General features: G+C 45.8%; 1 protein-coding gene across 1 annotated transcript in view; it reads left to right on the forward strand.

The window, feature by feature from the left end:
- Positions 1-235: 235 nt before the first annotated feature.
- The window catches only part of LOC309564331 (uncharacterized protein), a gene marked incomplete at both ends in the record, with an annotated part of 55,814 nt that continues 28,875 nt past the window's right edge, over positions 236-27,174 (forward strand). Inside the window, 5 exons of the mRNA XM_082268958.1 lie at positions 236-253; positions 1,349-1,468; positions 15,463-15,546; positions 15,667-15,721; positions 23,029-23,506. Of these exons, the coding sequence (XP_082125084.1) occupies positions 236-253; positions 1,349-1,468; positions 15,463-15,546; positions 15,667-15,721; positions 23,029-23,506 (755 nt within the window). The remainder of the gene's footprint in view (positions 254-1,348; positions 1,469-15,462; positions 15,547-15,666; positions 15,722-23,028; positions 23,507-27,174) is intronic.

Consider the following 27,174-nt stretch of genomic DNA (forward strand, 5'->3'; position numbering starts at 1 on the left):
ACCTTCTACAGCCCTGTCCAGCTGAAACCGATTGCCAACCCCCTCTGCTACTTCACTGACCAGATGAATATCCCAGGAGTTTCCCTGACTTGATGCTATACTCTGATTATAAAGTGTTGAGCAGTGTATATGAGTGTGGAAAACTCTTGGTAATTTTTCTTGTCTTCTGACAGACGGACTCTGTGGTGGGAATAGAAGGACATCGGAGGAAGATGTGACTACAGAAGATAATGACATGGCATCTTCTCCAGAAGTAAATCTTGTTCTTCATAATATACATGACAGACCTCACCATTGGAGGAGATCATTGGATATGTCTAATTCTGAGGAATCTCCTGAAACTTCACATAGTCCTCTAATATCTGACAGTGCCGACGGGTGCGGGAAACCATCTCATCTCAGGGAATCTTCTGTATACCATAAAGGGGTTCATACAGGAGAGAATTTGTTGTCATGTTCAGAGTGCGGGAAATGTTTTAAACAGAAAAGAAGCCTTGTTAGCCATCAGAGAATACACACAGGTGAGCATCCCTATTCATGTTCAGAGTGCGGGAAATGTTTTAAACAGAAAAGAAGCCTTGTTAGCCATCAGAGAATACACACAGGTGAGCATCCCTATTCATGTTCAGAGTGCGGGAAATGTTTTAAACAGAAAAGAAGCCTTGTTAGCCATCAGAGAATACACACAGGGGAGCGTCCCTATTCATGTTCAGAGTGCGGGAAATGTTTTAATGATAAAGGAAAGCTTCTTAGCCATCAGAGTATACACACAGGTGAGCTTCCCTATTCATGTTCAGAGTGCGGGAAATGTTTTAATGATAAAGGAGTCCTTATTAGCCATCAGAGAATACACACAGCGGAGCGTCCCTATTCATGTTCAGAGTGCGGGAAATGTTTTAATAATAAAGGATACCTTTTTCGCCATCAGAGAATACACAAAGGTGAGCTCCCCTATTCATGTTCAGAGTGTGGGAAATGCTTTAATAATAAGGGAAACCTTCTTAGCCATCAGAGAATACACACGGGTGAGCGTCCCTATTCATGTTCAGAGTGCGGGAAATGCTTTAGTCACAAAATATCCCTTCTTAGGCACCAGAGAATACATACAGAGGAGCAACCTTTTTCATGTTCAGAGTGCGGGAAATGTTTCAATCAAAAAGGAAACCTTCTTCGCCATAAGAGAATACACACAGACGAGCTTCACTATTCATGTTCAGAGTGCGGGAAAAGTTTTAATAATAAAGGAAACCTTCTAAGCCATCAGAGAATACACACGGGTGAGCATCCCTATTCATGTTCAGAGTGCGGGAAATGTTTTAATTATAAAGGAAACCTTCTTTGCCATCAGAGAATACACACAGGTGAGCATCCCTATTCATGTTCAGAGTGCGGGAAATGTTTTAATCAGAAAGGAAGCCTTCTTATCCATCAAAGAATACACACGGGTGAGCGTCCCTATTCATGTTCAGAGTGCGGGAAATGTTTTAATCATAAAGGACACCTTCTGCGTCATCAGAGAATACACACAGGTGAGCTTCCCTGTTAATGTTCAGAGTGCGAGAAATATTTTAACCCCTTCAGGACCGAGCCCATTTCTGACACATGTGATTTACAAGTTAAAATCAATATTTTAGCTAGAAAATTACTTAGAACCCGCAAACATTATATATATTTGTAACGGAAGCGCCGACCCACACCGTAGTTGTGGGCTTCCGTCAGTATATGGCTTCCTTCAGTTGTGATGCTGCTTCCGGGTTACTACTTCGGAGACCCGAACTGAGCTGTGAAACCACCACAGTCCACTTGGGGTTGGTTTACACCCGAATCGCCCTCTGACCCGCTGTGGGGTTGGCAGGCAGCTGGGAGCCCTTATGTTAACCCTGTAAAGCCCACGCCAGTACGCCACAACCGTATGCATCGGGGCTTTTGCGGCACAACCCCATTCAGTTGAATACCATTGCCCAATGTGAGGTTTGCAGCAGCCACAAATTGCAGTGACATGTGTACTGCCCCATCCGGCTGCCATTTAAGCTTAAGGGGGTCATAAAAATCATGACTCAACTGTCTACCTTTACCGATCCCTCCCCACATGAGGCAACAGGCAGCAAATCATGACAATACATGGGGCAACAAGTGGGCAATCGTTACATTACAGGGGGCAACAGATGGACAATCATGACAATACATGAGCCTGATTTATTGAAGTAGCCGGCTTTTTTTTGGTCCAACCAATGTATGATTATTAATACATTTAACACATTTGTTAATTCTATTATAAAAGATTTAAGATTTATTTTATTCATATCATTTACTGTGTGGTAATCGGTTATTCTGATCTTGTACAATAAAAACGCTTCGTACGATATTCTGTGCCGAGTCTTCTTTTTACCAGTGATTAGATGATCGGTGATTGGAATGTGATCAGTTCATAGAGAGTCATCCATTGGGGTTTTATTAGTGAGATGGAGAGTCGAGAAGGCACCACATTGACAAGCCTTTGGAGGCCCTTTCTAAAGCCCTAAACTTTTTGGCAACCTGTCTATGACATTAGTCTTCCAAACTCTATCTCACTGAGCTAAGGCCAGAAGAGTTCCAGGAGTTCTTCTCTGTCCACAAACCAAAAGGAGACATCCACCACATCTTCAATCTTAAGGCCCTAAATGTCCTCAGCTGGGCACAGGAGTTCCGTATGTAATACACCAGATCATAGCCTCTCTCTTTATCAGAGAGACGTTTTTCTTTGACCGCCCCACATACTTGTAATGCGGCAGGGCGACTGTTCTGCGCAGAATCACGTAACTGTACATCATCTGCATTTCCAGGTCTGGGGCCAGAACAGTTCCAATAGATATACTCTGTCCACAGTTCCCAAACCAAAAGGAGACATCCACCACATCTTCAATTTTAAGGCCCTAAATGTCCTCCGCTAGGCCCAGGAGTTCTGCATGCAATCCACCAGGTCTCTCTTTATCAGAGAAACTTTTTTAACTTTCAAAATATTTTATTAGTATAAAGAGTAAGGTTACAAACAAGGGCAAAACCAGAACAGGTGGTATGCAAGTTGGGATTGCAGAAGCAGCTGGGTACAGGAAAACAATGGGCTTCAAGGGGAGTGCAATCCAAATCAAAGTAGACATATTAGAAGCATCAAGATGAAAAAACGTCTTCAAAATGACAAAAAGGCACAAAAGACTGTAAAGGAAGGAAAACAGGAAAGGAGAAGAGGAAGAAATAGGCAAGGGAAGTGAAGGTAAAAAGATAACGAGTGGAAGTTGTCTTAGAGGTTCCCGGACGGGGAGGATAAGTGTCCTGGATAGAGGGGCGTGTTGGTATAGATCGCCCATGGTTCCCAAACCGCTTCAAAGGCGCTCTTCCTATCTAGGAGAGTGCTGGCCAATTTTTCTTGGGTCATAATCCAAGAGATTTTATGCTTGGTGGCTAAGAAGGAAACCGATTCCCGTTTCCATGATTTAGCCAGGGTCATTTTAGGACCGAGCAAAAGAAAAAAGAGGAGTTTAGACATATGTTTGGGCGCATGATCTATTTTAAAATTGAGAAGAGCTATTTTCGGGTCCTGGGGTATAATCAGGCCTGAGAGTTTCTGCATTAGATGAAAGATTTTGTTTCAAAACGATCTGATGCGAGAGCAGGACCACCAGGTATGGAACATGGAGCCTATCATTCCACAATTGCGGAAACAAAGAGGTGAAGTGTTTGGAAACATTATAGCCAGCCTGCTCGGAACTCTATACCACCTGGTAAAGATTTTGACATTGGCCTCGATCAAAGAGACATTTAGGATTCCTTTAAAGGAGCGTCGGAAGCACTGTGACCATACTTCGGACGAAAAGGAGTCACCCAGGTCAGATTCCCAGGCCAGCGCATAAGAAGGCTTATCACCAACGGTCGCCAAGGAGGCATAGATGTTAGATATGCCACCTCTCTGATCCAATATATTAGAGCACCAGTGTTCATAAGGAGTAAGTTTAGGGGGTTTGCTCTTATTAAGCCACCTGGAGCGCAGGAAGTGGGCTCTTTGAGTGTATCGGAACGATTCAGAGGGGGGCATTTTCAGTATTTTGGAGCAATGACCCTGACTAAGAGGGCCTAATCTATTAAAAAAATGGCCTATGCGAAATAGGCCTTTGTTGAGCCACCATTTGAAGGCCTCTATGTTCATTCCCGGAGGGAAGTCCGGGTTATGAAATATGTGGGTCAGAGGTCTCAGGTCCGAAACCAGGGCAGAGTTTCTATGTAAAGTGTCACATAGGGCGATGGAGTGGGATAGTGTCGGAGCTAGTACTGGGGGTCTACGATTAGGGGCACACCAGAGTAAATAGTCAATGGTGTTGCGCGGGACTGCCTGTCTTTCCATGAGGATCCAATCGGGCTTCGGGCCCCTGGAATATACCATAGATATTTGGGCCAGTTGAGAAGCTTGATAGTACCACCATAGATTGGGGAGACCCAGACCTCCGTCTTCCTTCCGTCTAAGCAATGTGGATATTGGGCAACGATGTCCTTTAACACCCCAAACATATTGAACAATTTTGGATTGAAGCTTGGCCAGTTGTGATTTTTTAATGGGAATGGGCAGTGACCTGAATAGATAGAGTATGCGTGGAAGAAGTGTCATTTTGACCGTGTTAATCCTCCCTATCCAAGACAGCTCAATTTTCGACGAGAACTCTAGATCTGCCTCCAATTTCTTGAAGGCCCCTGGATAATTAACCGTGTAGAGTTTGTCAATGGAATGTGGAAGATTAACTCCCAGGTATGGTATGTAGAGGGGGTTCCAAGAAAAGGGAAAGTATGTTTTGAGCGTGTCCAGGAGACGAGTGGGGACTGAAACGTTCAAGGCTGTGGATTTAGACATATTGAACTGCAGGCCAGATACTTGACTGAAGTCGTGTAACAGTTTGAGAATGTTAGGTGTTGATGTGAGAGGAGAAGTGACAAATAGCAGGAGATCATCCGCGAAGAGTGCGCATTTATGTTCAGAGTTTCCGCAGGAGACTCGATTAATGTCTGGGTGTTTTCTGATGGCGGTAGCTAGGGTTTCTATAGCGATAGCGAAAACTATAGGAGATAGCGGGCAGCCTTGCCGTGTTCCCTTTTGTATAGAGAAGGGAGTCGAGTATTGTCCAGCGATCGGGATCTGGGCAGAAGGCGTAGAGTACAAAGAGCGTAGTATTCCCTGGAAGGATGGACCAAATCCCCACCTCACTAGAGTGTCGAAGATATAGGGCCACAGCACCGAATCGAAGGCCTTACAGAGGTCGATAGAGAGGAGATATCCTTCCTGTTTAGCACCCCCGTCCCAAGCGGAGTTAAGAAGAGATACTATATCTATCGCTCTCCGAATCTGGTCAGTGCCTTGTCGGCCTGGGATAAACCCTGCCTGGTCCATGTGGATGTAGCGGGCTATAAAAGAGGAAAGTCTGTTCGCTAAAACCTTAGTAAGAATTTTAAGATCATTGTTGATTAGGGAAATGGGGTGATAATTAGCAACATCATTAGGATCTTTACCCAGCTTTGGAATCAGGGAAACAGTAGCAAAGTTTAAGTCTGCACCTAGGCCGTGACCATCGCGGAGAGAATTAAAGAATCGAGCCAGATATGGGGCAAGAGTAGAGCCAAATTTTTTACAATATAAGTTAGAAAAACCGTCGGGGCCTGGTGCTGATGACAGATTCAGGGATTTAATCACCCCTAGAATTTCCTCTTCGGAAATAGGGTTTTCCATTAGCCGGGAATGTTCTGGAGACAATTTGGGAAGATTAATGTCCTCCATAAAAGAGTCCAGAGTCTTGGGTGGAGCTGTGGGGGCAGAGTATAAGTTGGAGTAGAAATCATGAAAAGCTGCCATCACCTTCTGGGGATGCTGAGTAAGATCCCCCTGAGCAGTTCGAATTTTGGGAATAAAAGCGGCCTGGGACCTGGGAGTCAGTTTGGAAGCTAATCTAGGACCTATCTTATCTTTCTGACAATAGTGGCGGGCTCCAGACCATCTAAGATGTTTTTCGGCTTCGGTAGTGAGAGCTAAATTCAGAGCCAGACGAGACGAGTCCAATTTGGTCAGGGAGCCTGCAGAGGGGTTAGCTTTATGTTGCTTTGATAAGGATAGTAAGGTGTTGGTTAGAGTAGCAATAGTTTGTTTCCGCTCACGCTTCAGCTGTGAGGAGATTTGGATTAGTTTTCCCCTGATCGTGGGTTTGTGAGCTGCCCAGAGGGATTCAGGAGAGATGGGTGCTATATCGTTGTGGAGAAAGCACTCAGACAAAGCATCAGAGATAAGTGAGCACTGGGTCGGGTCACTCAGAATGGATTCGTTAAGTCGCCATCTAAACAATGGGGGAGAATGGGTCGCCTTGGACAGAGAAAGTAGCACCATGGAATGATCCGAAAGAGCCGTGTCCCTAATTCTAGATTTCAGTGCGAAGGGTATGGTGGAGGTTTTGATAAAGATATGATCAATCCTCGCATAGGTGCGATGGGGGGCAGAGTAATGGGTGTAATCTTTAGTCTTAGGATTGAGTTCCCGCCAGATGTCGGTGAGATTGGAAGCGAAGATGGAATGTGCAATTTTAGTGCTTTGCCTGGGAAGATGTTTATTTTTGGGGGCGCCTGTTCTGGATTTGTCAACCGCTCGGTCTAAAGCGATGTTAGAGTCTCCTCCCATCACTACAAAGCCCTCAAAGAGTGGCCCAAGAGTGTGTAACATGTCAGAGAAAAATTTTGCTTGACCTTTATTAGGTGCGTAGTATGAAATGAAGGTATAAACTGAGTTGTCAATGGTGCCCGAGATCAGTATGTAGCGGCCATCAGGGTCAGAAACTGTCTTGGTCAGGGAGAAATTAATGTGTCGAGCAATGCAGATCGCCACTCCTTTCGTCTTATTGACAGCATTAGCTAGGTAAAATTTGTTATATTCGTGGTGTAAAAAGGAAGGCTGATAACTTTTAGGGAAGTGGGTTTCTTGTAGAAGGGCAATATCAATCTTTTGGGAATGGTATTATTGAAAAATCTTACGCCTCTTAACAGGCGAGTTGAGGCCCTGGGTGTTATGCGAAACTATGGTAAGACTAGGGTTTGTAGTAGAAGGCGTCATATTGGATCAGAGAGGTAGGTAGCCTTTCGGCTCGCTGGCAACTCACCCCCAACGATTACCGGAAGAGTCCGAGCAGGGTCGCTAGTGGCTTGGTGTTGTCCAGGAACATGGAAACTCGGGGAACGGAGTGTCCGGGAAGCTCTGCGGCGACCTGGAAAGGAACTATAGAAGTAGAGCAAGAGCAGAAACAAGAAAGAGAAAGGAGGAGATGAGCTCATGTCTATGAAGATAAGGTAGATTGTTCTCAGAAAAAGTAGCATACAAGAAACTTGAGGTAATCTCAGTAAGGTAGTGTAAATTCAAAATGCAGAAAATGAAAACAACAAGTAAAGCAAGGGAGGAAGTTCCTGTAGCCCCTAGAGGCCAGGGAAGAGACTCCAGACCCTCACAAAGGTCCCCCCCAAAAAAAGGGGGGCCCCAGAAAGGGAAAACAAAAAATTGTCAATGAATAGAATGGAAATTCCACTCAAAGACAAGGCGAGGTGCATGGCAACCGCCTCAGCCACTTTGTGGAAGCTGTGGGAACAAGAGAAACCAGCAGCGATCAAAGTAGCGGATACATCAGACATCTAATTAACATTTCAGCAGATAAGTGTTCATCGGAATATCAAAAAAAATGTAAAAGTCAGCATATGAAAGAAATAACCTTCTAACAATTTGCTTAAACAGATAACCTCAGGAGCAGTGCTCCCAGACCAGAAACGTATGTTGGGAAGAGGGGTTGAAAAAGAGGTGGAATCTAGGGGGGGTGGAGAGAAGGGGGGAAAATGGGGACATGTAGGGTCAGGGAGGGAGAGCGAGGGAGAGCGAGAGATGGGGATAGGGAAAAGAGGGGGGAAGGGGAAGGAGGGAGAGGAGGAAGGGTAAATAAAAAGAAGCAGGAGGTAGAAGTAAAATGGGGGGGGGGGGATGATGTCAACATCAAAAAATGTAGGACAGTATGGGTCCATTTAACCAGGGGGACCGAATCCAAAGGTGTGTGGATAGGGTAGGAGCCTTGTGGAATGAGGGCTCGTCAAACAAAGAAGAAAAACCTGGGGGGTAGATCCCCTATCACAGTCACTGTCAGGGAGGCTTAGCATTCCTTGAACGCTTAGATTTCTGCTTGACCCAGAGGGGGGTCAAAGGGTTAGGAGAAGATGGTCGCTTGGGTGGAGCTTGGGATCTGTGTTGACTTGCAGGAAGTTGTTCCTGGGAGATGAGGCCCTGTTGATGCAGGATCTTCTCGCCATCTTGGAATGAAGAAAAGCCGTAAGATTTGTTGTTGAAAGAAAAATTCAGACGAAATGGGAAGGACCAGCGGTAGGTGATGTTCTTTTGCGAGAGTATGAGAAGCAATGGTTTTAGAGATCTCCTCTTTTGTATGGTGTAGGGGGAGATATCCGCAAATACCTGGATTGGGGAGCCCTGGGTGGTTAGCTGTTCTGTATTGCGAGTTAGTTTCATGACCTCCTCTTTAACAGCATAAAAATGGGGCTTGACGATTATGTCACGAGGTAGGCCGTCAGGGCGAGGTGATTGACTGGCTCTATGGGCCCTGTCCAGTTCCAGGCGGTTGTCTGGGATGTCTGGTATTAGCTCTTTTATGAATGTACGGACCGCAGAGTGAACATCCTTGACAGATTCAGGGAGCCCCCTGATCCGAAAATTGTACCTTCTGAACCTGTTTTCTAGGTCATCTATTTTAGACATGGCATAGTCCAGCTGGTCCTGAAGCTCTTGAATGTGGGAAGAGTTTTGGTTCATCCTTGCTATAGTTTGGTCAGTCTTTTTTTCAACTGTTTCGATCCTAGCTCCCAGTTGCACTATGTCCCTGTGGATAGAGGATGTGATTTGGGATGCATTTTGTGCCAGTCCCCTGGAGAGCATCCTAGAGAATGAGGACATTAGGGAGGCAAAGTCTGTGGGACAGGGTGAGAGATCTTGTGCTGCCAGGTCCTGTGGATCAGGGGTGGGCGGGAAGTCCCCCATGGGTGTCAGTGCAAATTCCCCCAATGAACATCCCAAAAGTGATTCGGTGGAAGCAGGGGATGTGTATGGTAGTCCCTTAGTACTCACTGCGCCAAGATGAGGGGTAGTCAGAGGTGTAACTGCTTGGTCCTGGTCTGCGATTGAGTCTGCTGCTGCTGACTGTTCGGGGCTTTGTGTGTCTGGCACCGCCAAACTGAGGGCCCCGGGCTGCCACGGCCCGTGGTCTATTTGGGACATGATGTCCCTTCTGGCCGGTACCCCGGACATCAGATGTTGTGCTGCGGGTTTTCGGTAATCTGCCAAGGGTGTAGCGGAGCAGATATAGCCGGTGACCGTGTGCTGAAGAGAGCTGTAGCGGCTGAGGCGGTGCGGAGCTCCGAGACTATGTCGTCATCCCGAGGCTGCCGCACATGCGCCCTCTCTAGAGGATCGCAAATTAAGCTGTCATCAGCCAAACAACAAAAAAACAAAACAAACAAACAAAAAAAAAAAACCCCAAAAGGGGTTAAAGCTGTGAAGGTAGGCTGTTGTATGAAGTGGGGAAGTGAGCCAGGTAGATTACTTGATCAGATACTCAAATTATTCATGCAGATGATACTCAAGTTAAGGTGGAGGCGCTAGTGGGTGGTAGTGCTCCTGGTGTCCATGGAGGCCCACAATATGCCGCAAACGTGGTGGCAGCAATAGGCAAGGTGGATTCCGTTGCGTCCTGGGCGGATGGGATCCGAGGATAGGTCTGATGCAGCGGCACGGGGAAGCAGCTCAGGATGCTGGGCTGTGGGATCCAGAGTCACTACAGCGGGCTCGCCCGGAGGCAGCAGGCCTTGTGTAGGCCGCAAGTGTCGTGAATGGCAATCCGGGTCCGGGAGCTGAAATATGGGCACCACTTGATGCAGGGTGATGGGCCCCACCCGTGGATGATGATCACGGGCCCGTTGGTGGAGAATCCGCGCGGATGACTGCGGATAGATGTGCCGCCGGGAGATGGCGAGCCTCGAGTAGACCGCAGGCTTCGCGGCCGGTAATCCGGATCTGGGAGCAGAAATACGGGCCCCGATGGATGCAGGGTGATGGGTCCCCCCCATGGGTGATGGTCCCGGGCCTGTTATTGGAGGATCCGTGCAGATGGCGAGTCCGCGATCGCGGCCGGATGCCGCCTCTAAGTCAGTGGGTCCCCCAGAGTTTGGGGAGACTGAGTAGGGGAGCGATGGGTCTCCAGAAGCCTCCAGAACCGAGGATTGCAGTGGATTTGTTCTTTAGACCGGCGGAGCTCCTCTGCTGAACGTCCACCTCGGTCCGCTTCCGGTCACGCCCCCGAGAAACTTTTTTTTGGTCCACCCACATCCATGTACTGCGGCAGGGTGGCCATTGGGCGCAGAATCACGTACATCTACATCATCTGCATTTCCTGGTCTGGCGCATGCTGCTGGCACACAGCTCCCGCTGGACACAGCGAGAGTCAATCAGCAGGTCCAGTGGACATGATGTCCACCGGCACCCAGCAATCATTCCCGAGAGAGGCAGAACAGTGGTCTGCCAAAGTAAACAAGGCAGATCGCTGCTCTGTTAGTAGGGAAGATGGAGATCCTGTGTTTCTGCTAATGGAGGAAGGAGATACTGGTGCACAGAGATTATATATAGTCCAGCCAGCAACAAATATCTAAAAATACCAATGATCAGGGTAGAGGGTAATCCATAAAATGACACTGGTCTTTGGTTATGGGGGTACAATAAAGGAATGCATGGGACCGCCTGCGGCTGCTATCCTCAGAGTTGTGACTGACTCTGTATAGACTAAGAGGAAAGGCCTGTAGAAGGAGCAAAATACTCTGATCACATAGCCTTGCTTCTCTTCTCATCTGGTACCTCCCATCCTTCCGGTGATGTCACTTCCGCTGTGCCTTCCACACTGGTTAGCATGGCTTCTTGGGGCTCCTCCAGGCTCCTGAGCCAGCCATCTCTCTGCCCAGTAGCCGGAAGAGATGACAGCAATCCTGCAGGAGGGTTCTAGAAGGATCTACATCCACAGACTCTGCCACCAGATAAGCACTTGCTACTAAAACCCTTTAACCTGGAAACTACACTAGCTGGCACTTCCTGTAGGGTTTCCATCCATCCGGGATTCCCCTTCACAGTTCGGGTTTTGAATCATGTGTTTGGGTTTTAGGCCACCTGAAACCCGGACACAATATTCAAAATGGACTGTGGCTCCTCAAGTAACCAAGTACCAAAACCCCTGAGTGCATAGATGTGCACACCGGCCCCAACCCCATACACAGACAGGAGAGGAGAAAGGGCTTGATCTATTCCTCCTCCCACCCCCTACCTCTCTGTCTGCCCACCCACACTCCAATCCCTGGCGTTCTGTGCCTCAGGAAAGGGATGTGTGGGCTGAACGTTTGAAGCTCAGGAACCGGCAGATACACAGTGGATGAAATGCTTTGATGCCTGAGCCTCCATCCTCGGTAGAGTGAGCTCACCATCCAATGTCTATGACTGAAGTCTCCGCCCACTCTCCCTTTTCTCTCCTGCCTCCAAGTGACTGAGTACCCTAAGGTAAGATTTAAGGTGTGCCATGTAGACTCTGATGTAAGAGTGGCTTTAGGAACCCTAATTAAAGGTGGAACGCTGGGAACTCTGATGTAAGTGGTAGGTTTGGTGAGCAGAATCTCCCTTACATTAGATTTCCCTTTTACATCAGAGTCTGCAGCGTTCCCCCTTAAAGATAAAATGTTGCCATGCGTGGCTAAAGTGTTGGAGTTTGGCTTGAAGAAAATGTGTCAACCCGAGCTTCCTGTGTGTTTCTGCTAAGCAGGAACAAGGATCTCTGCCTTCCCACAGTAAAAGCACCTCCCCCATAATTAGTAAGCACTCCCTAGGAACACATTTAACCCTTTGATTGCCCCCTGATGTTAACCCCTTCCCTGCCAGTGTCATTAGTACAGTGACAGTGCATATTTCTTTTATATCTTTTTCACTGTATTGGTGTCACTGGTCCCCGAAAAAGTAGCGGTGCGATTTGTCCACCGCAATGTCGCAGTCCAACTATAAGTTGCTGATCGCGAAATCAAGAAAAAATGAAAGAAAATAAAAATTCGATACAAAATATCCCACCGTTTGTAGACGCGATAACCTTTGCGCAAACTGATTAATATACGCGTATTGGGATTTTTTTATATCAAAAATATGTAGCAGAATTTTTTCTGGATGTTTTATAGCAGAAAGTAAAAAAAAAATTTTTTTTTTTTCAAAATCATCCGTCTTTTTTTTGTTTATAGCACAAAAAATGAAAACCGCAGAGGTGATCAAAATACCACCAAAAGAACGTTCTATTTGTGGGAAAAAAGGACATCAATTTTATTTGGGTACAGCGTCACGCCACCATGCAATTCTCAGTTAATGTAATGCAGTGCCCCATTTTTGGTGTCAGCGGGAGGGATTGTGCCCCATTGTTAGTGTCAGTGGGTCTCATTGTTGATGTCATTGGGAGGAGTTGTTCCCCATCGTTGGTGTCATTGGGAGAAATTGTGCCCCATCATTGATGTCAGTGGGAGAAATCTTGCCCCAAGGGCCAGATAAAAGCACGCAAAGGTAATCTGGCCCCTGGGCCGCAGTTTGGAGACCACTGTTTTAGACAGCTCCTTTTGCCAAGTTCCATTCCAGTCCCCAACAACACAACATTATGTCATTGTGGGATAATTCAGTCCATTCTGTGGACAGTCCAAGTCACCTGGCACTGAACACTAGGCTGTCCCTGACCTGTGCTTCTCTACCAATAAGAGAGAACATACCCAACCTTTTTTATACGTTAGAGTTAGGATTAAAATGAAAAATTGGAACGTGATGCATCCTTCCATTATTTCAACTCTTTTTCAAAATTCTGGGAGGCATTACGTTGAGCATGAGTATATGCCTCACACATTAGTTTACCCATTTCCCGCATCCAGTCACCGAGGGTAGGAGGACTGGGTGAAACCTAACGTGAGGCTATCAGCTTACTGGCTACAATGAGGGAAAAAAGTATTTGAACCCCTGCTGATTTTGTACGTTTGCCCACTGACAAAGAAATGATCAGTCTATAATTTTAAAGGTCGGTTTATTTTAACAGTGAGAGACTAAATAACTGGGTGAAAGTTTTGTGGTCAGAGAAGACCAAAATAGAACTCTTTGGCATCGACTCAATTCACCATGTTGGAGGGGGAGGAATGCTGCCTATGACCCCAAGAACACCATCCAAACTGTCAAACATGGAGGTGGAAACATTATGCTTTGGGAAGTTTTTTCTGCAAAGAGGAGAGGACAGGACATCGCATCAAAGGGACGGTGGACAGGGCCATATACCGTCAAATCTTGGGTGAGAACTTCCTTCCCTCAGCCAGGACATTGAGAATGGGTCGTGGATGGGTATTCCAGCATGAGAATGACCCAAAATACACGGCCAAGGCAACAAAGGAGTGGCTCAAGAAGCACATTAAGGTCCTGTAGTGGCCTAGCCAGTCTCCAGACCTTAATCCCATAGAAAATTTCTGGAGGGAGCTGAAGGTTTGAGTTATCAAACGTCAGCCTCAAAACCTTAATGACTTGGAGAGGATCTGCAGAGGAGTGGGACAAAATCCCTCCTAAGATGTCTGCAAACCTGGTGGCCAACTACAAGAAACATACCAAGTCATGCTTTGCGAAGGGGTCAAATACTTATTTCACTCATTAAAATGCAAATCAATCTATAACTTTTTTTAAATGCGTTTTTTTTTTTTTGGATATTTTTGTTGTTATTCTGTCTCTCACTGGTAAAATTAACCCGTACGTACCCCAGAAGAAATAGAACGGGATCCAGAGTCAGCACAATATCATAAACAGAATTTCGCTTATCTAACACTTCCTGCCAATACTTATATAATCAATGAGACTTTCTAAACCCTGTGGACAGTAAGGATGGATACTTGAATGTTCCTGTTTTTCTATTCGGATTAAGATGAAAGGAGAACACCCTGAAGGCCAGTCCTTAAAAGTTACCTGTTAGAGCAAATAACTAAAACATCACCGAGAGTACTCAACTGCTGCGAGGAACAAATACACCCACAATCACTGTAAGTGCGCTAAGTACAAAAATCCCAATATGGTTCACAAGGTGGTGACCTGACTTCTCTCAGATGGAATGCACAGACAGGAAGTGATGAGGTATAGAGAGGAAGTGATGCAAGATAAAGACAGGAAGTGACGAGGTAAAGACAGGAAGTAATGTATGATACTGACAGGAAGTGATGTAGGTCCACAGAGGAAGTGATGTCAGATATAAATAGGAATTTCAGAGGCGAGGCGGGAGGAAGTAGAGAGGAGACAAAGCTGTAAGTGGCAGCAGAGGAGCTAATAAGATATTATTGTCTATATATAATCTTTAATTACATAAATAAAATGTTCTCCTTCAGTTTTTATGCCGGGGGAACAGAAACAGAGGAACGCATGACACTGAGAATCAGACTGCAGTCCCCCGGTGAAATTACATAAGTAGGATGAGCAGTTAAACTCCCTCCCTTATCTCTATTATTAAAACACATGTCTGACCAGAGAGGTGAGGAGGATTCTGGAAGGTCACATGACATCACTATTATCCCTATTTATAAAGTACAGACCTGACCGTAGAGGTGAGGAGGATTCTGGGAGGTCACATGACATCACTTCCTATCCCTAATAATAAAACACAGACCTGACCGGAGAGGTGAGCAAGATTCTGTGAGGTCACATGACATCACTCTTATCTCTATTATTAAAAAACAGACCTAACCGGAGAGGTGGGGAGGATTCTCAGAAGATCCTTAGAAGGATACAAGAATCTCTACAAGGACATCATGATGGAGAATCAGCCACTCTTCACATCACCGGGTAAGAGGAGACTTTATTGTAAAGGAGAGAGTGGTACGGAGGCTCCCATCACCTGATAAACACATAGAAACAACGTATTCAGTCAGTGTGTTTCCTACAGATGGATCCAGTAATGGGAACCCACCAGACATATGTCCCCATCCTCTGCATTCCCGAGATTCCACATAGGTCAACATTAAAGAAGAGATAAAAATGGAAGATGATGAGGATTTTGTAATGGAGGAGGCAGAGTTTGCAAAAGGACACAGGAAGCAGTACCAGGACACCATGGTGGAGTCATCCAGCTACAGAAACCCACCAGAGAGATGTCCCCGTCCGCCGTATTCCCAGGAGTCCACACAGGAAGATCACACCATACCCCAACATCATCAGGTAGGTGAAGATGGATGTTGAGATTGTAAAAGTAATCTGACTGTATGAAAATATATTCAACTATTACGTAAAAGGTTATTTGTGCTCACATTTTAAAGAAACCATTCCCTGCTATTTTGTTTGTTTAGAATGAAAACCTGATAGATATAACAGATGAGGTTAAAGAGGAAGAAGTGATGAATGCGATGGGTGATCAGCATTTCAGGGAAGAGGTTGGGATTATAGACAAAGTTAAAGAGGAGGAATCTTCTCCAGACATCAGCACAGGTGAGTGATGCCCTCTAAATACAAAAACTGTTTGGATATATGGATTGATGTTTGAGGTTTTGTAGACCCATTTCTACAAAGACTTCATGATGGAAAATCAGCTGCTCCTCACATCACCAGGTAAGAGGAGACTTTATTGTAAAGGAGAGAGCAGTATGGGTCCACCTAGATCCCCCAATTTTCTGATAAACACATAGAAACAATGTATTTAGTCAGCGTGTGTGTTTCCTACAGATGGATCCAGTAATGGGAACCCACCAGATGTCCCCGTCCTCTGTATTCCCGAGATTACACACAGGTCATCATTAAAGAAGAGATAAAAGAGGAGGATGATGAGTATTTTGTAGTGGAGGAGGCAGAGTTTCCAAAAGGACAGAGGAAGCAGTACCAGGACACCATGGTGGAGTCATCCAGCTACAGAAATCCACCAGAGAGATGTCCCTGTCCTCCGTATTCCCGGGATTCCACACCATCCCTCACCATCATCAGGTAGATGAGACTGAGAATGTAGGAAAATGATCCCAGGCCCTAAGAGATATAATTTTTCTATTATTATTATTTTTTAATATTTAATATTATTTCTGCCATTTTGTTGGTTTAGGTTGAACATCTGATAAATGTACAAAATGAGGTTATAAAGGTAAAGACGTAGGTGAGGGGTGTTCAGCAGCTTACAGAGGAGGTTGTGATGATGGACGCAGTTAAAGAGGAAGAAACTTCTCCAGATATCAGCTCGGGTAAATATGCAAGAATGGTTTAAAGCTTACTTAGTGATGTTTGGTTGGGGGGGTATCATTTATCTGGTTAGTTGTCATTGTTTGGTGTTGTGATTGCACCCAGTTCCATCACAGATCTCTTTTAAACTTGTAGCACAATTCCCAGCCGTTTTGCTGGATGTGGGTCCCCCTGGGTTACCGCAAGCAACAACAGCACATTTAAGCATGTTCTCCAAGTGTGAGCACTGAGACAATGACCAGTCCAGTATCTTTGGGTTATGTATTTATGTAACTTGGATAGGAGAAGGGATGAGTGGGATATACCCTGTTGGCTCAACTATGCACAAATTGCTAGGGACAACTGGAAAATGCCAATTGGTACTGACTTGATGCTGGCTAAATGCCGGTCAACGCCGGTTGACTCTGGTTAACACTGGCCTGCTGCCTGTTAACGCTGAACTGAATTTGACTGCTTTCCTGAATAATGAAGTCCTCTTTAAGCTCCCTTAAGCACTCCTTGCTGAGGTAGCTACTTGTATGAACTGCTGCACTGCTGAACACTTCAGGGCCCGCACTGGTGCCCCCTTTCTCTCACCTATCTTCAAGGCTTAGACACTGGCACCCCCTTTCTAAGCCTTCTCTACTGTTTAGCTGACTCCCGGATCCCTCTGACCTTCTGAAGTGGTCCCCTCTCCTAGGCAGACCCCTGGGCAGTTTTGAGTACTCACAGCACTGTTTTTTCTGGAAACTTCTGCCCAGCAGCTCCACTCGGTCCACAGCACTCTGGATCCTTTCCTGCAGCCCAGCTCAACCTCCGCTCCGCTAGGCCGACTGCCCAGGACACACTTGCTTCCTCTGACAGGAAGAGTGACAGCCGTCAGCCTCCTCCTGGGACTCTGCTTCCTGCCAAAGACGCTCTGTCATGTGCTCCCCTCAGACTTATACCCCATCCCAGGGTGCATTGTGGTAGGACCCGCCAACTGAGACAGATATAAGCCCTGTCATACATAATCTAGGGAATGGGGGGGAGGGTACAGATGTAGAATTAGCCAGTGGAAAGCAAGCTTCAGAGGGCAGAAATGGGGGCATTAGCGGTAGGGTGTTCGGAGCTCCTATACCCAGGGTGGGTACGGGGAAAAATCAAGAGAGCAGCCTAAAAACATCAAAATTACGAGGCTTATATACCAATGCCAGAAGCCTGGTAAACAAGATGGGAGAGCTGGAGCTGCTGATGTTTGAGGAGGACTTAGATTTTGTGGGGATAACTGAGACTTGGTTTGACAGCTCTCATGACTGGATGGCGACCATTCAGGGGTATTCCCTTTATCACAGAGATAGAGAGGGTAAAAAAGGGGGAGGGGTATGTTTGTATATTAAGAACAGTATACAGGTAAATATGAGGGATGATATTAATAATGGAGCTATGGACGAGGCAGAATCCCTATGGGTAGAGCTTCAAAGGAAAGGCACGGTGGGGAAGGTAATATTGGGTGTATGCTATAGGCCCCCAAACCAGAGGGAGGAGGGTGAGGTGGACCTCATGTTACAGATAGGATTGGCAGCAAGGATGGGAAATGTCATTATAATGGGGGACTTTAATTATCCTGATATAGACTGGGCAGAAGGAACCGCGCATTCAGCCAAGGCTCGGCAGTTCCTAAATGTTTTGCAGGACAATTTCATGGGTCAGATGGTGAATGCACCGACAAGAAACAATGCGGTACTTGACCTACTGATTACCAACAATACAGACCTGCTCACGGATATAGAAATACGGGACAACTTAGGGAACAGTGACCATAGGTCAATTGGTTTCAGTATTAATTACAGTAATAGGAAACACAAGGGTAATATAAGGACACTGAATTTCAAAAGAGCCAATTTCCCTAAACTGCGCTCGCTGCTAGAAAATATCAAATGGGATAGAACCCTGGGAACAAAGAACACGGAGGAAAAATGGGAGTGCTTCAAGAGCATACTTAACAAGGTGGTGGGCCAGTGCATTCCACAGGGAAATAAATTTAAAAGAGCAAAACTAAACCCTGGGTGGCTAAACTCCAGCATAAAAATGTATATTAGAGCTAAAGAAAAGGCCTTCAAAAAATACAAGACTGAGGGGTCATTGGCAGCATTTAAGCACTACAAAGAGTGTAATAAGAAATGTAAAGACGAAATCAGGGCGGCTAAAATAGAACACGAGAGACATATAGCGGAGGAGAGTAAAAAGAACCCCAAGAAGTTCTTTAAGTATATAAACAGTAAGAAAGCGAGGCCAGAACACATTGGCCCCATAAAAGATGATAAAGGAAAAATGGCCACTGAGGACAGAGAAAAGGCGGAAGTGTTAAATAATTTCTTTTCTTCAGTCTTCACAAAGGAATCGGGGGGCTACATGAACCCCGCTTGTAAGGCCGAACTAAATAATACACCTCAGGAAGTGCCGCCATGGCTAACAGAGGATAGACTTAGAGCTAAACTAGAGAAACTTAACATAAATAAATCCCCGGGACCGGATGGCTTGCACCCAAGGGTTCTTAATGAGCTCAGCCAGGTGATTGCCAGACCATTATTCTTGATCTTTAAGGATAGTTTACAGACAGGTATGGTGCCAGCTCATTGGAAAAAAGCCAACGTGGTACCAATATTTAAAAAGGGGCCGAGATATATCCCGGGTAACTATAGGCCGGTCAGCCTAACATCAGTAGTCTGCAAAATTTTGGAGGGGATGATAAGGGACCACATACAAGACTTTAGTAATGAAAACGGTATTATAAGTAGTAATCAGCATGGATTCATGAAAAATCGTTCATGCCAAACCAATCTATTAACCTTCTACGATGAAGTGAGCTGCCACTTAGATAAAGGTAAGCCTGTGGATGTGGTGTATCTGGACTTTGCAAAGGCCTTTGACACCGTTCCCCACAAACGCTTACTGTACAAACTAAGGAAGATAGGTATGGACCATAAGGTGAGTACCTGGATAGAGAACTGGCTCCAGGGGAGAGTCCAGAGGGTGGTGATTAATGGGGAGTACTCTGATTGGGCGGGTGTGGAAAGTGGGGTCCCCCAGGGTTCTGTCCTGGGACCAATCCTGTTTAATTTATTCATAAATGATCTAGAGGAGGGGATATCTAGTACAATCTCAGTATTTGCAGATGATACTAAATTAGGCATGCCAATATCTTCTATGCAGGATGTGGAAATCTTGCAAGCAGACCTGAACAAAATAACGGGGTGGGCAACTACATGGCAGATGAGATTTAATGTAGAAAAATGTAAAGTAATGCACTTGGGGGCCAGAAACCTGAAAGCAAGCTACTCACTAGGGGGGGAACCTCTGGGTGAGTCTAGGATGGAAAGGGACCTGGGGGTACTGGTAGACAACAGGCTTGGAAGTGGCATGCAATGCCAAGCCGCTGCAAGCAAAGCCAACAGAATACTGGGTTGTATAAAAAAGGGGATTCACTCCAGAAATAAAGAGATTATTCTTCCACTCTACAAGACTCTGGTCCGGCCACATCTGGAGTATGCTGTCCAGTTCTGGGCACCGGTCCTCAGGAAGGATGTGCTGGAACTGGAGAAAGTCCAGAGAAGGGCAACAAAAATAATTAGGGGAATGGAGGACATCAGCTATGAGGAAAGACTACAAGCACTGAACCTATTCTCTCTGGAGAAGAGACGATTGAGGGGGGATATGATATCAATGTACAAATACTGTACTGGCGACCCTAGCATAAGGAACAAACTATTCAGAGAAAGGAGATACAATAAGACACGTGGCCACTCACTAAAACTTGAGGAAAGGCGGGTTAACCTTAAAGTGCGTAAGGGGTTCTTCACTGTAAGAGCGGTAAGGATGTGGAATTCTCTTCCGCAAGCAGTCGTATCAGCGGGGAGCATTGATAGTTTCAAAAAACTATTGGATGGACACCTTAAAGACCACAACATACAGGGGTATACAATGTACGGTTAAAAGCAAACACACACACACATCATAGGTTGAACTGGATGGACTTGTGTCTTTTTTTAGCCTCACTAACTATGGTGCGCTGTTGGTCAGGTTTCCTCCACTGTCCAACAAGACCCCTCATTGAACACAGTGGGGAGACTCCCCAAGCTCAACAGGCACACCTGGAAACGCATGACAGCCTAGCTGAATGATCAGCCCTACAACCCCCCCCCCCCCCCCGATAAGCAGACAGGGCCATATAAATACTTTTTCCTAAGCCCTACCTAGTAGGAGGGTGCTACAAACTTTAAAATGCTCGATCGACATATATTACTCCTGAAAAATACCTTTTTTTTTTTTTTTTTATTACCTTTCCACGTCTCCATTCCTCAATATAACGTCCTATTCCAAACAAATGAGGAGGAGATGCTGTACAGCAAATTAAAGGTCCTTCTCCATTCCTCAATATAACGTCATGTTCCCAGCCATAACATTGTCATCATTTCAATAACATTATTACTTAGTGATGTTTGGTTGGGTAAGGTTTTATCTTTGATCCATGTCAGATCTCTTCTAAACTTTGAAATGCTCGACCAACGTAAACTGCTCCAAAGAATGAAAGGAACACTTTGAAAACACATCAGATCTCAATGGGGAAAAATATCATGCTGGATATTTATACTGGTATGGACTGGGTAATGTGTTAGGATCTATACTGGTATGGACTGGGTAATGTGTTAGGATCTATACTGGTATGGACTGGGTAATGTGTTAGGATCTATACTGGTATGGACTGGATAATGTGTTAGGATTAGGATCTATACTGGTTTAGAGTGGGTAATGTGTTAGGATCTATACTGGTATGGACTGGGTAATGTGTTAAGATCTATACTGATATGGACCAGATAATGTGTTAGGATCTATACTGGTATGGACTGGGTATTGTGTTAAGATATATACTGGTATGGACTGGGTAATGTGTTAGGAAGGAAAGGATGCCACATAGTTTGATGGAAAATAAAATTATCACCCTACAGAGGGCTGAACTCAAAGACACCCCGAAAATCAAAGTGAAAAAATGATGCAGCAGGCGAGTCCATTTTGCTGAAATGTCATTGCAGCAACTCAGAATGGTCCTCAGAAGTGTGTATGGCCCCCATGTGCTTGTATGCATGCCTGACAACGTTGGGGCATGCTCCTAATGAGACGACGTATGGTGTCCTGGGGTATTTCTTCCCAGATCTGGACCAGGGCATCACTGAGCTTCGAGTCCTGAACAGATTGCAGTGCAACCTGGCGGCATCGGATGGACTGAAACAGAATGTCCCAGAGATGTTCTATTGAATACAGGTTAGGCGAGTGTGGGGGCCATTCAATGGTATCCATTCCTTCATCCTCCAGGAATTGGCTGCATACTCTCACCACATGAGGCCGGGCATTGTTGTGCACCAGGAGGAACCCAGGACCCACTGCACCAGCATAGGGACTGACAATGGGTCCAAGGATTTCATCCCAATACCTAATGGCAGTCAGGGTGCCATTGTCTAGCCTGTAGAGGTCTGTGCGTCCCTCCATGGCTATGCCTCCCCAGACCATCACTGACCCACCACCCAACCGGTTATGCTGACTGCATAATGTTCTCCACGACTTCTCCAGACCTTTTCACATCTGTCACATGTGCTCAGGGTGAACATGCTCTCATCTGTGAAAAGCACAGGGTGCCAGTGGTGGACCTGCCAATTCTGGTGTTCAATGGCAAATGCCAATCGAGCTCCATGGTGCCAGGTAGTGAGCACAGGGCCCACTAGGGGACGTCGGGCCCTCAGGCCACCCTCATGAAGTCTGTTTCTGATTGTTTGGTCAGAGACATTTACACCAGTGTCCTGCTGGAGGTCATTTTGTAGGGCTCGGGCAGTCCTCATCCTGTTCCTCCTTGCACAAAGGAGCAGATACCGGTCCTGCTGATGGGTTAAGGACCTTCTACAGCCCTGTCCAGCTCTCCTAGAGAAACTGCCTGTCTCCTGGAATCTCCTCTATGCTCCTGAGACTGTGCTGGGAGACACAGCAAACCTTCTGGCAATGGGACGTATTGATGTGCCATCCTGGAGGATTTGGACTGCCTGTTCAACCTCTATAGGGTCCAGGTATGGCCTCATGCTACCAGTAGTGACACTGACCCCAACCAAATGCAAAACTAGTGACAAACTCAGTGAAAAAATCAGTAGGGAAAATTTCAGTGGCCTCCACCTGTAAAACCATTCCGGTTTTGGAGGTCGTCTCATTGTTGTCCATCTAGTGCACCTGTTGGTAACAACCCCCTCTGCTACTTCACTGAGCAGATGAATATCCCAGGAGTTTCCCTGACTTGATGCTATACACTGATAATAACGTGTTGAGCAGTGTATATGAGTTTGGAAAACTCTTGGTAATTTTTCTTGTCTTCTGACAGACGGACTCTGTGGTGGGAATAGAAGGACATCGGAGGAAGATGTGACTACAGAAGATAATGGCATGGCATCTTCTCCAGAAGTAAATCCCGTTCCTCATAATATACATGACAGACCTCACCATTGGAGGAGATCATTGGATATGTCTAATTCTGAGGAATCTCCTGATACTTCACATAGTCCTCTAATATCTGACAGTGCCGACTGGTGCAGGAAACCACCTCATCTCAGGGAATCTTCTATGCCATAAAGGGGTTCATACAGGAGAGAATTCATTGTCATGTTCAGAGTGCAGGAAATGTTTTAGTCACAAAGGAAACCTTCTACAGCACCTGAGAATTCACACAGGGGAGCGTCCCTATTCATGTTCAGAGTGCGGGAAATGTTTTAATGAGAAAAGTAGCCTTCTTAGCCATCAGAGAACCAACACAGGTGAGCGTCCCTATTCATGTTCAGAGTGCGGGAAATGTTTTAGTTACAAAGGACACCTTCATGAGCACCAGAGAGCTCACACGGGTGAGCGTCTCTATTCATGTGCAGCGTGCGGGAAATGTTTTAATCAGAAAAGAAGGCTTCTTATCCATCAGAGAATACACACAGGTGAGCGTCCCTATTCATGTTCAGAGTGCGGGAAATATGTTAGTCACAAAGGACACCTTCTTCAGCACCAGAGAATTCACACAGGGGAGCAACCTTTTTTATGTTCTGAGTGCGGGAAATGTTTTAGTTATAAAAGTAGCCTTCTTAGACATCAGAGAATACATACAGGTGAGCGTCCCTATTCATGTTCAGAGTGCGGGAAATGTTTTCATGAAAAAGGATACATTCTTAGCCATCAGAGAATACACACAGCTGAGCGTCCCTATTCATGTTCAGAGTGCAGGAAATGTTTTAGTCATAAAGGAACCCTTCTTAGCCATCAGAGAATACCAGGGTTCGTACGGTCATGAAAATCCTGGAAAAGTCATGGGATTTTGACATGACACTTTCCAGGACTGGAAAAGTCCTGGAAAATGGGAAAACTTACTAAGTTTTGGAAAAGTCATGGAATTGTGTTGTGCAACTATTTATTTTTGTCTCGGGGCCCCCTGTATTCTGTGGGAGCGGGGACAGTAAGTGGGACTATTTTCTGTGTTTCGGGTTTAGGCAGATTAATCTGCCGCAGCGCACAGCTGAAGCCTGATCACTGGTCTCTTCAATATGAATAGACTGTGACAGGCTCGGAACTCTGCGGCGGATTGATCCGCTGAAACTAAAACTAAGAAATCGTGGCTATACTGTCCCGCTCTCAGGGACGTACCAGCGAGGGGGGGGGCGCGTGCACTGGGGGGTGTCAGGCCGGTGTCCGCGGGGCCGCCCGCATCTCCGCACTGGGGGGGGGGTGTCAGGCCGGTGTTCATCGGGCCGCCCGCATCTGTGTGAAGAAGGCAGCGGCAGAAGGAATGTCAGTGAGGAGTCTATTGTGGAATGTCAGTGAGGAATGTCAGTGAGGAATGTCAGGAATGTCAGTGAGGAATGTCAGTGAGGAATGTCAGGAATGTCAGTGAGGAATGTCAGGAATGTCAGTGAGGAATGTCAGTGAGGAATGTCAGGAATGTCAGTGAGGAATGTCAGTGAGGAATGTCAGTGAGGAATGTCAGGAATGTCAGTGAGGAATGTCAGGAATGTCAGTGAGGAATGTCAGTGAGGAGTCTATTGTGGAATGTCAGTGAGGAATGTCAGTGAGGAGTCTATTGTGGAATGTCAGTGAGGAATGTCAGTGAGGAGTCTATTGTGGAATGTCAGTGAGGAGTCTATTGTGGAATGTCAGTGAGGAGTCTCTTGTGCTGGATAGGAGGGGGATGGGATGGGACAGCTGCATAGAGAGAAATTGAACTTTCATATTCCTCATGTCACTGAATGTTGTTTCTCCTCCTCTCAGAAGCTGCACTAGGAATATGGAAAGTTAAATTCCTCTATATGCAGCTGCCCCATCCCCCTCCTATACAACTTCCTTTGCTGGCCCCCCTAAGTGCTTTTTTAGCCCCCTCCGTGCTCTTAGTCTGGCTCCCCCAGTGATCTCCCCCCCCCCCGGCTCCCCCTCAGTGATTTCCTGTCCCCCCCCCCAGACAGTGCTCTCCAGTTCCCCCCCTCCCCCTGTGCTCTACATCCCCCCTGGTTTTACCTGCCTGCCCCCCCCCAGTGCTCTCCGCTCCCCTGCGCCTTCCAACCCCCCTGTAAGCCTCTAACCACCTCATGTATTATGTCCGCAGCCTCTAACCATCTCCTGTACCATGTCCACAGCCTCTAACTACCTCCTGTACCATGTCCACAGCCTCTAACCATCTCTTCTATCTTTTATCATGTCTGCAGTCTCTGAGGGGGTCTGGAGAGGAGTCAAAAGTGGGAGTGCTGTCGGGATGGGGATCACAAGGTTCCTGGAGAATAAAATTGCTGTCGTTGCAATATTTTTTTTATCACGCGGTATTTGCGCAGCAGTCTTTCCAACGCCATTTTTTGGGGAAGAATTACATTTCGCCGCATTTAAAAATAAGTAAACATTGAAGTTATCCCAATTTTTCTGTATAATGTGAAAGATGATGTCACCCCGAGTAAATAGATACATAACATGTTCCTGTATAAAATTGCGCAGAGCGGTTTAGATGAAGTGCGGTTTATATGGAATAGAGAAGTGAGAGATAATACTAGGAAGGTCCCTCCTACACATAGCAGATAGATCCCGCCTACCGCGTGTGTCTGTGGGGAGCGTTTGATGGTGAGAAGTGGGAATTGATGTTTTCTCCTCTCACACAGATCGGATTGGGGGAAGATTTATCTTCTAATGGATTTCCTCCATATATTCCGCCCCGTCACCTCAACTCAAACTTCTCCACTTCCCGAACACACGCCGCCTTTTTACTGTCGCAGTGCGGCTCTCCCAGGCAAACCCACGTAGGTCTACGTCAGTCGCTTGGAGGCAGCTAGGGGGCGAGCGCGCCCCGCCGGCACACTCCCACCCCCGCTCATCAGCAGGAAATCCGATTCATGGGTCAGGTGGCTCCGATTGCCGTCGGTCACCCGCAATCGTTCCCCGCTGAGAGAGAAGAACGGTCGGCTGTTGTAAACACATCTGACCGTTCTTCTCCCTGGAATGATCATAGAGCGCCTTCTATATAGGATCACATGTCTCTATGGTCATTTCACAAGCCACGCCCCCCCACAGTTAGAATCACTCCCCTAGGTACACATATAACCCCTTTAATCACCCACAGTGTTAACCCCTTCCCTGCCAGTATCATTAGTACAGTGACAGTCCATATTTTTAGCACTGGTTACTGTAGTAATGTCACTGGTCCCTCCCAAAAATTTCAGTTAGGGGTCCGATCTGTCCACCGCAATGTCACAGTCCCGCTAAAAATCGCAGATCGACGCCATTGTTAGTAAGAAAAAAAAATAAATAAAAATGACATAAATTAGTTAGTAAACGCAATAACTTTTGCGCAAACCAATTAAAATACGCTTATTGCGATTTTTTTTTTTTTGTAGCATGTAGCAGAAAACAAATTGGCCTAAAATGTTTAAAAATTTTGATTTTTTTTTTTTTTGCAAATGTTATATAGCAGTGGGCAATCATTACATTATAGGGGGCAAGAGATGGATAATTATGGCAATGCATGAGGCAACAGGTGATCATTCATGACAATACATGAGGCAATAGACGGGCAATACACAAGGCAACAAGTGGGCAATCATTACAATACATGGCCTATTTTGCAACTGCATGAGGACCTAACGGGAAATGCTTTATTCTTTTTGTGTTCTACTTATAAATATGTATATAGATCTAACCTACTGGATGGAAAAAGATCACTGTAAAATGCATTAACCCACAGCAGCCAATCAGGATTTATCTTTCACGGGTGAACCTTTTTTATTGTTTGCTTCATGTTGTTGCTCCTTTAGATTTATTGAAGTAGCCGGCTTTTTATTGGTCCAACCAATATATGATTATTAATACATTTGACACATTTGTTAATTCTATTATAAAAGATTTAAGCTTTATTTTATACATATCATTTACTGTGTGGTAATCGCTCATTCTGATCTTGTCCAATAAAAACGCTTTGTACAATATTCTGTGCCGAGTCTTATTTTTTACCAATGATTAGATGATCGGTGATTGGAATGTGATCAGTTCATAGAGAGTCATCCATTGGGGATTTATTAATGAGATGCCAGAACAGTTCCAAGGGATCCAATCTGTCCACAGTTCCCAAACCAAAAGGAGACATCCACCACATCTTCAATCTTATGCCCCATACACACGTGCAGATTATCTGCAGACTTTTGTCTGCAGACTTACCTTTTCCATGTAGTGCAAGGGCCTGCCGGATTGCATACAAATTGAAAGTGTTTAGGTTTGACCTCATATTATATGGTTTTGGTAAGTCTGCAGACAAAAGTCTGCAGATAATCTGCACG

This window comes from Pelophylax lessonae, assembly GCF_965119305.1.
Source record: "Pelophylax lessonae genome assembly, chromosome: 9".
Taxonomy (NCBI): Eukaryota; Metazoa; Chordata; class Amphibia; order Anura; family Ranidae; genus Pelophylax; species Pelophylax lessonae.